The 15,000-nt window shown below is 40.1% G+C and overlaps 2 protein-coding genes across 4 annotated transcripts in view; one reads left to right on the top strand and one right to left on the bottom strand.

Annotated features, from left to right (window-relative positions):
* LOC138951188 (uncharacterized) overlaps positions 1-15,000 on the top strand; it is a 433,764-nt gene that overhangs the window by 11,913 nt on the left and 406,851 nt on the right. The gene's annotated exons all lie outside the window — the stretch shown is intronic.
* LOC138951186 (uncharacterized) overlaps positions 1-15,000 on the bottom strand; it is a 71,781-nt gene that overhangs the window by 7,016 nt on the left and 49,765 nt on the right. For all 3 annotated transcript variants that reach the window (XM_070322820.1, XM_070322821.1, XM_070322822.1), the window contains exon 6: positions 7,912-8,004. In XM_070322820.1, the coding sequence (XP_070178921.1) occupies positions 7,912-8,004 (93 nt within the window). The remainder of the gene's footprint in view (positions 1-7,911; positions 8,005-15,000) is intronic.

Here is a 15,000-nt window from a genome sequence, read left to right as displayed (position 1 = left end):
GTTCAGTTTCATTCTGTGAGTTCGACAGCTACTTGACTAAAATTAATGTTGTATTTTCGCCTTTCGCGACTTGTTTTTATCTGTTTTTGCAATTTCATATTTAGGAATAATACTGTTAAAAAAATGTATTAGTCATCTGCTAAGTTTCCAAGCAAAAATGTAATATCGTAGTCTGGACCGGGACAAAGATTGTTTAAAAACAACGTCAATGAATTTGAGCGTGCCAATGACATTTGTTCAATTGGCCTTGGGTCGTGTATAGCTCTTTCTCACTTCTAGTCAAGTACGAGTTATCTTTCCATGCTCTTCAACGAAGGAGAAACGCTGGGTTAGTTCCGGTATCTTCTACATCATGGCGTCTGCACTGAAAGAAAGCTCGCTCAGAGTGTGTGGTGGTGGAAAGCAGTACTGTGTCATTTGCCATAACTATCGTGGAAAAATTATTGAAGGAAGAGTTGTCAGGCTACATAAACTTCCAACAAACAAGCAACTGAAAAGAGCTTGGGAGCAGCGCCTACGTGTTACTCTTTCTTTTAGAAAATGTGTTAAGTGCCAGCGAATACAGGAAAGAGATTATTAATATGAAAACAGATGTACCATGTTCCGGAGGATTTTGGAAGAGAAAGTTTAATGTAGAAATTGATGAACGATCCTGGATAGTTGCCTATCAGTCAACACAAGAGACTAGATTAAGAGTTTTACACTGGAAAATTATGCACAACATTTATCCGACCAACATTCTCCTGTGTAAAATGAAAGTAACGGAAACTAATAAATGTAATTACTGCTGTGATGTAACTGATTTCATTGAACACTTCTTTTTTGAATGCCCGGTTGTATACAAATTCTGGAAGTTTATTGAAGAATTTATTTTTCGTACTTTAGAAATTAAGATTATTTTGAATGTTAGTGATGTTTTATTTGGTATGCATTTTGTAATGGTGAGAAAGGCAACTATGTATAAATTGAACCACATTATCTTAATCGGAAAGATGTGCGTTAGTATATATAAAAAAAACAAATTCGTTTTTACCGTTGGAAAGTATTTTTAATAGGCAGTAAAAGAAATCCAAAAACATTTATAACCACAAGTAGAAAGAAGATCAAAAGGATGCATTACCGATTTTTTTTTTAAATCCAAGAACGTTATCATAACCATAATGTTAACTAAACAATTGCAGTCAGTGTTCTGTTTTTGTTGTTGTTCAGGAAACGGTCAGTTAAAAATCAGGTTTATTGTCATCCCGCCGTCTTCAAAACAAAAGCGTAGCGTTGCCTTGTTTTAGTTCAATGAGAACTAAAAACATCCAATGACATTTAAAGACAAATGGATAAAAAGGCGTAGCGGCTAAACTATAAAATGCCTGGTTGTCTCCGTTGTTGATTTCCCCCCATCCATGTATTTAATGGTTTAATCTTGGTTATCAAATGAGCCTTTTCATGTTTATATTGTCGTCTTTCTTTCAAATCTTTCTCGTTTTATCCTTTTTTTTCTTCTTTTTTTCGTTATGTCAATAGTTTTATCTTTAACTGCCTTTGTGTGGAGTATTTTTGTATTTGTGAAGCAGCCCAAAGACAAACTCACGTTGTTGTTGTTTTTTCCCTTGTTTTTCTTAGCAGGTAATAAAGTGTTTGTTTTTGTTCTTCTTCTTGATCTTTAAATCCAGTGCTGAATCGTCACATATTTATTGTATGGTTTAACATTTTGTACATGTTTGTTAAAGACTTGCCCATACTGAAAAAAAAAAAAAAAAAAAAAAGAAAATGACAAGATTTTGTGCAACTTGACAGAGTGACTTTCTCGTCTAGTTAATCAGATGGGTATTATTTGTTCATGTACATAAAAGTGTAAAAGAATGTTGTTGTACAACATACTTCCTTCAATCATTAGTGCATTTTGCTCTTGTCTGTGTGAAACAGTAACAGGCACATGAGCTGTAAGAAGGACTGCCGTGTCTCATCTCAGTATGACTGTAGTCTCTAGTGTCACTATAAATCTCAGTCATTGACTCTGTGTATGTCACTCATTGATGCTTACATTCCCAATGCATGGAAGACAGAAATTATAAAACTAGTATGCATGAAAACTGATGCTGGTTTGTACTCCAAATTTTTGTATCCAGTTAAAATATCAGGCATGAAAACTGAAAGAAAAAAAAATACTGAAAACAAAATTCGAAGGCGCGCTACGCCAAGTTTCGCAGGCGCAAAGGGCCAAGACTTCTAGGGAGGTCCGGGGGCATGCCCCCCCCGGAAATTTTTTTTTTCAAGGGTGCAATTTGGTGCAATCTGGGGCTATCTGAGCCTTAAAATTGGATTCAAACATGGCCCCAAAACGATTTTACTATAACTATGACTAGGAAAAAAAAATAAAAAAAAAAATAAAAAATTAAAAAATTTAAAAAAAATAAAAATAAAAAATAAAAACGAAAAATACGGAAAATAAAAAAAATACGGTTTATTTTTTTTAAAAATACGGAAAATACGGAGAATTTTCATGCCTGAATATGTCTGAGAAGTTGAACGCAAACCAACCAGGTGTGAGCGTGTGTTGTTTGTAAGGAGTGCACTATTTTGTAACGTGGGATTATGTACATGAAATTATAAATAGGGTTTGTGTGGTGTGTATCTATGCTTTTTATGTTTTTAAGGGAAAAATATTTATTACCTGTGTGTGATTACATTTTGTTTTTTATTCACAGTTGGCTGAAATATTTGCCGAGGAACGACAATGCAGTGTATTATATAATTATATATGTATTCAAAGAATAAAGACATGATGAATCTGAAGCTTGATGAATGACTTGTTTTACAGATAATCACACACACTTCAACAGACGCAGTTGATACAGTTTGGGTTTTATTTATCTAAAACATATACAAACAATAGCAGTTTAACAAAGTTGGTAAACAATGTAAAGTAAAACAACTGAAGTAACATTAAAGAGCCATGAACTGGTAATGTGAAACTGCTCTTAGGCTAATGTCAGATGGAGCTCGCAAAACACGAAACAAAAGCCGAACAAAAGCAAAGCATGGTGCTTTTGTGTGTTGTTTTGCTTTTGTTCGGCTTTTGTTTCGTGTTTTGCGAGCTCCGTCTGACATTAGCCTTAGACAACACGCACATCCAGTTAACAACAATAAATGCATGACTACCAAGCATCAAAAGGACTCACTGATTCACGCACAAATTCCGCGTGTGCTCAATAATTATTGATAACATTTAACACATAGGCTACAAGTTCGTGACACTGACAGTCGAAGTGGTCTGTCAAATGCTAACTTGAATCATTTGTTTCCACAGCATTATCGATAGCATCCTTGCCATCTTTTCGCAGCTGAAACGTGCCTCTTGCTCTGCGCACTAATTCTTCTTTTTTTCCACTGACAAGTTGGCCATGTTTCCGAAGAAAATCTTTCAATTCTTTCACGTTCATGCGCTCGACTGCCGCCTCTATCTTAACCGGAACTTACCGAACCAAAGGGACGAAACTCGTGCACACCTCCGGCCTCGCTAGTGAGAAAGAGCTATACGAAGTGCGCTGCATTGTATTGTATTGTTTTGTTTTGTACTATTTCTTAGTTGATTATACTGCACCACAATGAATTGTAATGGAATCTGTTCTTTAGTTTAAAATAATATTATATAATTGTAGTTTAGTCCATGGCATTAAGAACTGTATTGCATGTTCCGTATTGTATAGTGTATTGTAATGCATTGCACTGTTATCATTTATGTAGCGTATTGCATTGCACTGTTATTATCTATGTAGCGTATTGCATTGCACTGTTATTATCTATGTAGCGTATTGCATTGCACTGTTATTATCTATGTAGCGTATTGCATTGCACTGTGTTATATCTATGTAGCGTATTGCATTGCACTGTGTTATATCTATGTAGCGTCTTGCCTTGCACTGTTATTATCTATGTAGCGTATTGCATTGCACTGTTATTATCTATGTAGCGTATTGCATTGCACTGTTATTATCTATGTAGCGTATTGCATTGCACTGTGTTATATCTATGTAGCGTATTGCATTGCACTGTGTTATATCTATGTAGCGTATTGCATTGCACTGTTATTATCTATGTAGCGTATTGCATTGCACTGTTATTATCTATGTAGCGTATTGCATTGCACTGTTATTATCTATGTAGGGTATTGCATTGCACTGTGTTATATCTATGTAGCGTATTACATTGCACTGTGTTATATCTATGTAGCGTATTGCATTGCACTGTTATTATCTATGTAGCGTATTGCATTGCACTGTTATTATCTATGTAGCGTATTGCATTGCGCTGTGTTAATATATCTATGTAGCGTATAACATTGCACTGTGTTATTATCTATGTAGGGTATTGCATTGCACTGTTATTATCTATGTAGCGTATTGCATTGCACTGTGTTATTATCTATGTAGCGTATTGCATTGCACTGTTATTATCTATGTAGCGTATTGCATTGCACTGTGTTATATCTATGTAGCGTATTGCATTGCACTGTGTTATATCTATGTAGCGTATTGCATTGCACTGTGTTATTATCTATGTAGCGTATTGCATTGCACTGTGTTATTATCTATGTAGCGTATTGCATTGCACTGTTATTATCTATGTAGCGTATTGCATTGCACTGTTATTATCTATGTAGCGTATTGCATTGCACTGTTATTATCTATGTAGCGTATTGCATTGCACTGTGTTATATCTATGTAGCGTATTGCATTGCACTGTGTTATATCTATGTAGCGTATTGCATTGCACTGTGTTATATCTATGTAGCGTATTGCATTGCACTGTTATTATCTATGTAGCGTATTGCATTGCACTGTGTTATATCTATGTAGCGTATTGCATTGCACTGTGTTATATCTATGTAGCGTATTGCATTGCACTGTTATTATCTATGTAGCGTATTGCATTGCACTGTTATTATCTATGTAGCGTATTGCATTGCACTGTGTTATTATCTATGTAGCGTATTTGCACTGTTATTATCTATGTAGCGTATTGCATTGCACTGTGTTATATCTATGTAGCGTATTGCATTGCACTGTGTTATATCTATGTAGCGTATTGCATTGCACTGTTATTATCTATGTAGCGTATTGCATTGCACTGTGTTATATCTATGTAGCGTATTGCATTGCACTGTTATTATCTATGTAGCGTATTGCATTGCACTGTTATTATCTATGTAGCGTATTGCATTGCACTGTGTTATATCTATGTAGCGTATTTGCACTGTTATTATCTATGTAGCGTATTGCATTGCACTGTGTTATATCTATGTAGCGTATTGCATTGCACTGTGTTATATATATGTAGCGTATTGCATTGCACTGTTATTATCTATGTAGCGTATTGCATTGCACTGTGTTATATCTATGTAGCGTATTGCATTGCACTGTGTTATATCTATGTAGCGTATTGCATTGCACTGTGTTATATCTATGTAGCGTATTGCATTGCACTGTTATTATCTATGTAGCGTATTGCATTGCACCGTGTTATATCTATGTAGCGTATTGCATTGCACTGTTATTATCTATGTAGGGTATTGCATTGCACCGTGTTATATCTATGTAGCGTATTGCATTGCACTGTGTTATATCTATGTAACGTATTGCTTTGCACTGTGTTATATCTATGTAGCATATTGCATTGCACTGTTATTATCTATGTAGCGTATTGCATTGCACTGTGTTATTATCTATGTAGCGTATTGCATTGCACTGTGTTATATCTATGTAGCGTATTGCATTGCACTGTGTTATTATCTATGTAGCGTATTGCATTGCACTGTTATTATCTATGTAGCGTATTGCATTGCACTGTGTTATATCTATGTAGCGTATTGCATTGCACTGGGTTATTATCTATGTAGCGTATTGCATTGCACTGTTATTATCTATGTAGCGTATTGCATTGCACTGTGTTATTATCTATGTAGCGTATTGCATTGCACTGTGTTATTATCTATGTAGCGTATTGCATTGCACTGTTATTATCTATGTAGCGTATTGCATTGCACTGTTATTATCTATGTAGCGTATTGCATTGCGCTGTGTTAATATATCTATGTAGCGTATTTGCACTGTTATTATCTATGTAGCGTATTGCATTGCACTGTGTTATATCTATGTAGCGTATTGCATTGCACTGTGTTATATCTATGTAGCGTATTGCATTGCACTGTTATTATCTATGTAGCGTATTGCATTGCACTGTGTTATATCTATGTAGCGTATTGCATTGCACTGTTATTATCTATGTAGCGTATTGCATTGCACTGTTATTATCTATGTAGCGTATTGCATTGCACTGTGTTATTATCTATGTAGCGTATTTGCACTGTTATTATCTATGTAGCGTATTGCATTGCACTGTGTTATATCTATGTAGCGTATTGCATTGCACTGTGTTATATATATGTAGCGTATTGCATTGCACTGTTATTATCTATGTAGCGTATTGCATTGCACTGTGTTATATCTATGTAGCGTATTGCATTGCACTGTGTTATATCTATGTAGCGTATTGCATTGCACTGTGTTATATCTATGTAGCGTATTGCATTGCACTGTTATTATCTATGTAGCGTATTGCATTGCACTGTGTTATATCAATGTAGCGTATTGCATTGCACTGTTATGATCTATGTAGGGTATTGCATTGCACTGTGTTATATCTATGTAGCGTATTGCATTGCACTGTGTTATATCTATGTAGCGTATTGCATTGCACTGTGTTATATCTATGTAGCGTATTGCATTGCACTGTTATTATCTATGTAGCGTATTGCATTGCACTGTTATTATCTATGTAGCGTATAGCATTGCACTGTGTTATATCTATGTAGCGTATTGCATTGCACTGTTATTATCTATGTAGCGTATTGCATTGCACTGTGTTATTATCTATGTAGCGTATTGCATTGCACTGTTATTATCTATGTAGCGTATTGCATTGCACTGTGTTATATCTATGTAGCGTATTGCATTGCACGGTTATTATCTATGTAGCGTATTGCATTGCACTGGGTTATTATCTATGAGGTCAACTGTACTGTGTGGAGCCGTGCTGATTTTAAAGGCATATGTACGCGCTCCCGTGTTTACAAAGTGTAGTTTGCCCATAATCGATGTCAAGCGCACATAAGACCATATAATGACGATATGTCACCATGCGCGGACCATAATACATGCATTACAGCTTGTTCTAGCCTCTGAAAAAGTGAGGATGTCAACAAAGCCGCGGTGTTAGCTCCCTTGCATCAACGTTACATGTGTTGCCAAATCTATAAATAGGACGATCCAGATCAAAATGAAAATTAACATATCTCAACATTGAAGGGGTCCTAGACCACAATATCTTGCAGGGAACTTAATTTAGCATGTCTCCAGCTGTTGGTAAAGCAATTAGCGTGTATAGTCATCGAGTACATATGGCTTTAACAGAATTGTGTTCACGAGTTTGAGCGATATAGCTGGTTTGGAGACCGAGAGAGTCACAGCGTATCAAACTAGCAACCAAGACGGTTGGGTTGCGCTTGTCGTCTTGTTCAGGGAACAAGTACAACTCCTTCTCCAGACGGGTCTCTTGAGGTAAATGAGTTATTATGTTGTATAATATTGAAGCTTGAATACATAGCTGGAATATAAAATGTTAGTGTACGTGTTGTTACCCTTGTTAAATTCTAGTGTGAAGTTTTCAGAGGATTCTCGTTGAGATTGTATTACGTTTTTGTTGGGTAATTTCTTGAACATAAATGTTGTTACACATTTATGTTATGTTAAGATGTTGATGCTATGTATGGTAGTGTCATTAATTGATTAAGTGATCCATTGGTTAAGTATAGCTTTAAATGCGTTGCCGTATTTTGTATTCTGTGTCTGCACTTACGAACGCATCTGCAACGCTGACAGTGAGTGCTCCGGTAGAATTCAGTTTCACCGCTTTTGCAGTTGTCAGGGCACGGGGGCTCTGCAGGGCACCCTGAAATAAAGTTTTTTTAAATTTATTTTTTAAAGAATACAGACTCGCCCAAAATTGGCATATGGCCGCCTGAATGGCAGGGTAAAAACGGTCATACACGTAAAAACCCACTCGTGCAAATTTATGAGTGAACGTGGGAGTTTCAGCACACGAACGGAGAAGAAGAAGAAGAAGAAGAAGAAGAAGAAGAAGAAGAAGAAGAAGAAGAAGAAGAAGAAGAACAAGAAGAAGAAGAAGAAGAAGAAGAAGAAGAAGAACAACAACAAGAACAAGAACAAGAACAAGAAGAAGAAGAAGAACAAGAAGAACAAGAACAAGAACAAGAAGAACAAGAACAAGAAGAACAAGAACAAGAACAAGAACAAGAACAAGAAGAAGAAGAAGAACAAGAAGAAGAAGAAGAACAAGAACAAGAAGAAGAAGAAGAACAAGAACAAGAACAAGAAGAAGAAGAAGAACAAGAACAAGAAGAAGAACAAGAAGAAGAACAAGAACAAGAACAAGAAGAAGAACAAGAACAAGAACAAGAACAAGAAGAAGAACAAGAACAAGAACAAGAACAAGAACAAGAACAAGAACAAGAAGAACAAGAACAAGAACAAGAAGAACAAGAACAAGAAGAACAAGAACAAGAAGAACAAGAACAAGAACAAGAACAAGAAGAACAAGAACAAGAAGAAGAAGAAGAACAAGAACAAGAACAAGAACAAGAAGAACAAGAACAAGAAGAAGAACAAGAAGAAGAACAAGAAGATCAAGAAGAACAAAAACAAGAACAAGAAGAACAAGAATAAGTAGAAGAAGAAAAACAAGAACAAGAACAAGAACAAGAAGAACAAGAACAAGAAGAACAAGAACAAGAACAAGAAGAAGAACAAGAAGAACAAGAAGAACAAGAAGAACAAGAAGAACAAGAACAAGAAGATAATGCAGACCACTTAGTATTTGCGACACAGTCTTTCTTAAAGCTGCAGTGCAGGAGTCACCGCATTACTGTAGCAAGGATTTGTATTTTTGTCGCAGATTACGATAGAAACAATCAACAGCTTCAAACAACTATCTCACAGATGACTGCGCGTACCTGTAAGCCTGCCTTTAATTGCCTTTAATTGCCTTTAATTGCCTTTAATTGCCTTTAATTGGGCGAAATCGCCTTTGCAAAGCTCACTTCACGAAGTGTGCTGCACAAAGTTTCGTCCCTGAGTGAAACTACTTGCAGCAAAGCTTCGTCCCTGAGTGAAACTACTTGCAGCAAAGCTTCGTCCCTGAGTGAAACTACTTGCAGCAAAGCTTCGTCCCTGAGTGAAACTACTTGCAGCAAAGCTTCGTCCCTGAGTGAAACTACTTGCAGCAAAGCTTCGTCCCTGAGTGAAACTACTTGCAGCAAAGCTTCGTCCCTGAGTGAAACTACTTGCAGCAAAGCTTCGTCCCTGAGTGAAACTACTTGCAGCAAAGCTTCGTCCCTGAGTGAAACTACTTGCAGCAAAGCTTCGTCCCTGAGTGAAACTACTTGCAGCAAAGCTTCGTCCCTGAGTGAAACTACTTGCAGCAAAGCTTCGCCAAGTTCAAGGGAATGCACTCTGCCCTCTTTTATTGTATTGGCGTCTCTAGCCTTTTCCCCCCAGAATGTATGACTACTAGAACAAGTCAAGTCAATATTTATTTCAAAAAACCCCTAGGGTTACATGAATAAAATAAATACAAATTGCAATAAACACGACAACAAAGATATAATAATGAGACACAACACTTCTAATTAACCGAAAATAAATCAAGCTTAATTCACAACAAAATAATTGTAATCATACATATTTGTTTGAATTTAAAATATTGTTTTTTGTTTTTGTATAGTCTCGACCAGCGCGAGGTTTGCTTCTATTTACGAAAAGAACCCAAAATAGAAAGAATGATCCCTCTTCAGGTAATTTTACAATTTGTTATGCAATGCATAGAAGTCAGATGATAATAGAGTGGATATGACGGATAAAAACATATTCAATACAACATACAATCAATTATAGTAAGTGCTGTTCTACAAGTGTAGAATATAAAGACTACTTCTGCCTAAATTTTCCATGATTGAATTCTGTACAGTGGACATGTTTATCGATCTCACACAACATTTTCCATGATTGAATTCTGTACAGTGGATATGTTTATCGATCTCACACAACATTTTCCATGATTGAATTCTGTACAGTGGACATGTTTATCGATCTCACACAACATTTTCCATGATTGAATTCTGTACAGTGGACATGTTTATCGATCTCACACAACATTTTCACAATCAAGCTAAAACCTTTGTTTAAAACAATGACGTAAGGACACAATGACGTCAGGACACATTTGACGCGACTGTGACGACTCTTTTCTTAATCATTGTCCAAAAGAACCGGAAGTTTGTATTCCGTCCCTCCACCAATGGAAAAGCAGAGACTAATAATGGCGGCCGCATGCGTTGAGTCGCAACCCCTTCTAATGGCAGGGCTACTAATGGAGTTTCTAGGACATGTTGTCGGTCGGGTATTTCTGAAAGTCGCATTGGAAAGCTTGTTGTTACTATTATTACTATCATTCTTAGAGCTGCGCCTTGTTAGGTAACGGTTTGTTTGTTTGTGTGTTTGCTTAACGCCCAGCCGACCACGAAGGGCCATATCAGGGCGGTTTAGGTAACGGTGAAAACGCATTTGAGTACAAACTTGCAAAGACATTTTAATCGTTTGCTCCGTAACTGCAACGTCGATAATGATGCCAAAACGACGGGCGCAGTGACGTGGTGGTAAGACGTCGGCCTCCTAATCGGGAGGTCGTGAGTTTGAATCCCGGTCGCTGCTGACTGGTGGGTTAAGAGTGGAGATTGTTCCGATCTCCCAGGTCAACTTATTTGCAGACCTGCTAGTGTCTTAACCCCCTTCGTGTGTACACGCAAGCACAAGACCAAGTGCGCACGGAAAAGATCATGTAATCCATGTCGGAGTTTGGTGGGTTATGGAAACACGAACATACCCAGCATGCCTACTCAACGAAAGCGGAGTGAGCTGACTATGCTCTCAGAGTATAGTGTGGGGAACCCAAATGGGCAAACGAGCTCACACGTCACCAGACAATTCTGGAACGCTGAAGAAGAAGAAGAAGATGCCAAAAACAAAATATTCTTGCACAAAACCCCAAAGCTGGCTGAAAGTGTCACGGTTTTGTTATAGCTTGGGAAGAAGGGCGGGGAAATCACTCAGTCAGTAGCGGCGCTGGCTTCAAAACCAGTTGTCGCTATTGTGTGGGTTGGATCCTCACGTTCGGCGAGAGATTTATTTCACAGAGTCAACTTTGTGCAGACTCTCTTTGGTGTCCGAACACTCCCGTGTGCACGCATACGCACGATACAGATCCCAAGTTCACAGCCAAAGTCTCAGGGCCTGGAAACATGAATACACGCATGCAGAAGAAAAAATGGGTAGCGCCGTATACAGTATGGCAGCTCGCTTTCCTCAGGGAGAACGCAGCCCGAATGTCCATGAGGGTCACCTCACAGGACTATATGAATGTTATCCTATCCTTATTGTCGTGTTTTTCCTTTCGTCACTCTCAGTCGCAAAGGAGACACAACGATATGTGTAGGTTCTGTAGATTTATTAACAGCTGGAACAACGGTGACAATATCTCTCAGCACAGTGTAAGAAAGAACAAGTGCAAGACTGGTAAAGAACAACAATACGTGTGCGCAGCCCTACTTATATAGTTAATGGACATACGAGAATATTCGGGAAACATCGACACTAATCTGGTTAGATCTACACAGTTCCGTCTGTTCGATGAGCGTCTACGCTTACGTCATGAGTGACTGCGCACTTAATCAAAGTAAGTTCTATAATGTTCTATATCCTTCCATTCGATTCCAGTGGTATCTAGCGATCTCCACAACACCTCCCCACCTAAACTGATGCTACTCCTCAAGCATCAACAGCAAAGTCTCTCTGTGGGTTTGCGTGTTCTCTTTGACCGTCTTGGATTGTCTGGTCCATACTCTGGAACGGATGGAGTACCTTTGGGTTTGGTCTGTCTCCGAGTTTGTGGCACAGTTTCCAAGATCTCCATGGGGTGATCTGTTACAAGTTCAGAAACAGTGTCCACTTCCTCACCAGGTTCATTGTCTTCCTCAGTGGTGTAGCGTGGCTGTAGCTGTTCCCAGTGTCGTCTCCATACTGGACCATGAGGAATGACCATGACGTTGAAGCAGCGAGTACCCAGAGACTTCTTGATGACTGCTGGTACCCATCGGGGTTGTTTGTCTCGGCGAGGTCCATGGTACAGAGCATACACAGGATCTCCGGCCTTGTACTGTCTGGTTACCTTGACGACAGCTTTCAAGTCTGGAGTCATCTGAGACTTGGATGCCTCCTTGGATTTGGCTGTAGTTCCTTTCTGCAGCCGTGAGAGTCTTGGACACGTTGGCGATTGGGCGCTCGCTTCCATCTGGATAGCGATGAAATAGGACTGCTCCAATTCCAACGTTGGACGCGTCACAAGCTAGTCCCAAAGTCTTGTTTGGATCGAAGTGTACCAGAACTTGATCCGAGGAAAGCACATTTTTCAACTGTTCAAATGCTGCCTGTTCCTCATCTCCCCACTTCCAGGGGTTCGCCTTCTTCGTCAGGCGGTAGAGCGGCTCTGCCATGCTGGCCAGGTTAGGGATGAAATTCCCGTAAAACTGAACTGAGCCCAAGAAAGACTTCAAGCTTGAGACGTCCGTAGGGGCTGGCATTTTCAAAACTGCCTCGACCTTCGATCCTTTGGAGATCCCTTCGGCCGATAAGGTATGTCCAAGGTATTCCACACTGGCTTGTGCGAACTCGCACTTTTCACGACGACATCTGAGTCCTTTGTCGTTCAGACGAGTGAGCAAACGTTCCAGATTGCTCAGGTGGTCGTTGGCGTCCTTCCCGCTGACGAGTATATCATCTTGGAAGACGGCAACACCAGGTAGATCACAGGTCAGGTTTTCCATGATCTCTTGAAAGTAACCAGGTGCTGACTTTATCCCGAAAGGAAGTCGTTGCTGCAGGAGTACCCCACGGTGAGTGCTGAGGGCTAGCCTGCGTTGACTCTCTGGTGCCAGCTTGATCTGGTTGTAGGCATCAGCAAGATCGATCTTGGTGTATCCGAATCCACCTCCTAGCTTCTGCATCAGTTCCTCTGGGAGTGGCATTGGATGACGGTGATCTTCAAGCTGATCATTGATGCCCACTGAGTAGTCACCACAGATCCGTAGCTTGGGCTTCAGGGTGCCCGAGGTTTGTGCCTTACGAATTGGTACCACTGGCGTTCCGTATTCGTTGAACTGGACTGGCTTCCAGACTCCTTTGGCGATGCCTTCTTCGTAGCCTTTGGCGAGGTCATCACGAAGAGCGAAAGGTACCGGACGTGCCTTGTGAAAAACCGGCTTCGCATCAGACTTGAACTTCACGTCCAGTTCGAAGTCCTTGAGACATCCCAATTCTTGTTTGAAGAGATTTGGGAATTTATCAGACAGTCTGTGACAATCTCGTTGCAGGGCAGCATAAGGCGCGTTGGAGGTCGCTGGATGCGTAGGTTTTGCACCCTCACTCTTAGCGTGACTCTCTATGCTCCTCAGTCCTAGAGCATTGTCCACAGAAATTCCCAGAGTCTGGATTGCGTTGCGTCCTAGCAGATTCAGATGAGGGATCTTGGTGACGATGTACGGAATTGAGCTTTGCTTACCAGTCACTGGATCCTTGGTTTGGCCCATGAAAGTTCCTAGCACGGGCAGGTCGTGCTTGCTGGCAGACTCGTAACGGTGTGTGACGTCATCCAGCTTCGGTTTTCCTAGTTGTCTCCAGACCGGAAGAGAAACAAAATTTCCTGTAGTTGCGGTGTCCAGTTCCATGGTGAACTGTCGGTCCTGGATTGTTATGGGTACATCCAACCTAGGAGTATCTTGGGGAACTTTACCGAGGATCGCGTTGACAAGCTCTGCTTTCGTGAATCTCTTCACGGAAGCCTGGGAATGTCGTTCCCGATTCTGATGTTGCTTTTTTCTACAGACAGCTTCCAAATGTCCTGTGACGTCACAGTATCGGCATTTGGCGTCTTTGTAGGGGCAGTCTGTTGCTTTGTGGGCCTTTCCACATCGGTAGCACTTCCTGTCTGTGGAATTAGACTGCTTGTGGTTCTTTCGTGGACCCGTAGTCTTGTTCTGGTGGACCTTGTTGACTGGCATGGTCTTGGAACCGTAGACAGTTTCCTTGGCAACCTTCGCTGCGTCTTCAGTCTCAATCGCGACTTGGACAGCACGTGCGAAATCCAGCTCTGTGTCCTTGATCTTGAATAGAGCCTTTAAGACAGCCTCATTGTTGACAGAACATATGAATCTCTGTCTCAGAGCTTCGTCTTGTGGGTTTTTGATCGAAGGAAAGTCACAGGTAGCGGCGTCTTGGCGTATGCGCGCTGCTAACTCCTGGAGAGTTTCGCCTGGCTTCCGTTTCATGTCACTCCAGAACTTGAAACGTTCTCGCACTATGAAGAGTTTCGGGTCGAACTGTTCTTTCATGAATTTGACAATTTCGTCCATTGTCAAACTGTTGATGTCCTTGGGCGGATTTTGCTGAGTAGCCAGATTTGCCAGTTGTTTGTAGACCGTAGCAGTCTGATTCGTCAAGAAAACTTGAGCCTTGCGCTGCTCCGGCACGGAGTTGGCGACCACAAACGTGCAAAATCTTGACCAGTAGTCAGGCCACAGTTCCGATGTTGCATCAAACGCAACAAAAGATGGGATTGCAGCTGCCTGTGTAGTAATGGGAAAACGTAGATTCGAAGCACTCGGATCGTCGTAGCTTTCCTCCCTGGCAGAAGCTGCGGCACCACTGAACACTTTCATCATCAACTCCATCTGGTGCATGTGTTGCTCCATATCTTCCTTGTGCTGGCGTTGCTGTTGCTCCAACTGCTCCCTTAGAAGCGTTATCAGCTGCTCTGTTT

Source organism: Littorina saxatilis, linkage group LG16 (assembly GCF_037325665.1).
Source record: "Littorina saxatilis isolate snail1 linkage group LG16, US_GU_Lsax_2.0, whole genome shotgun sequence".
NCBI lineage: Eukaryota > Metazoa > Mollusca > Gastropoda > Littorinimorpha > Littorinidae > Littorina > Littorina saxatilis.
This window is presented reverse-complemented; position numbering and strand designations above follow the sequence as displayed.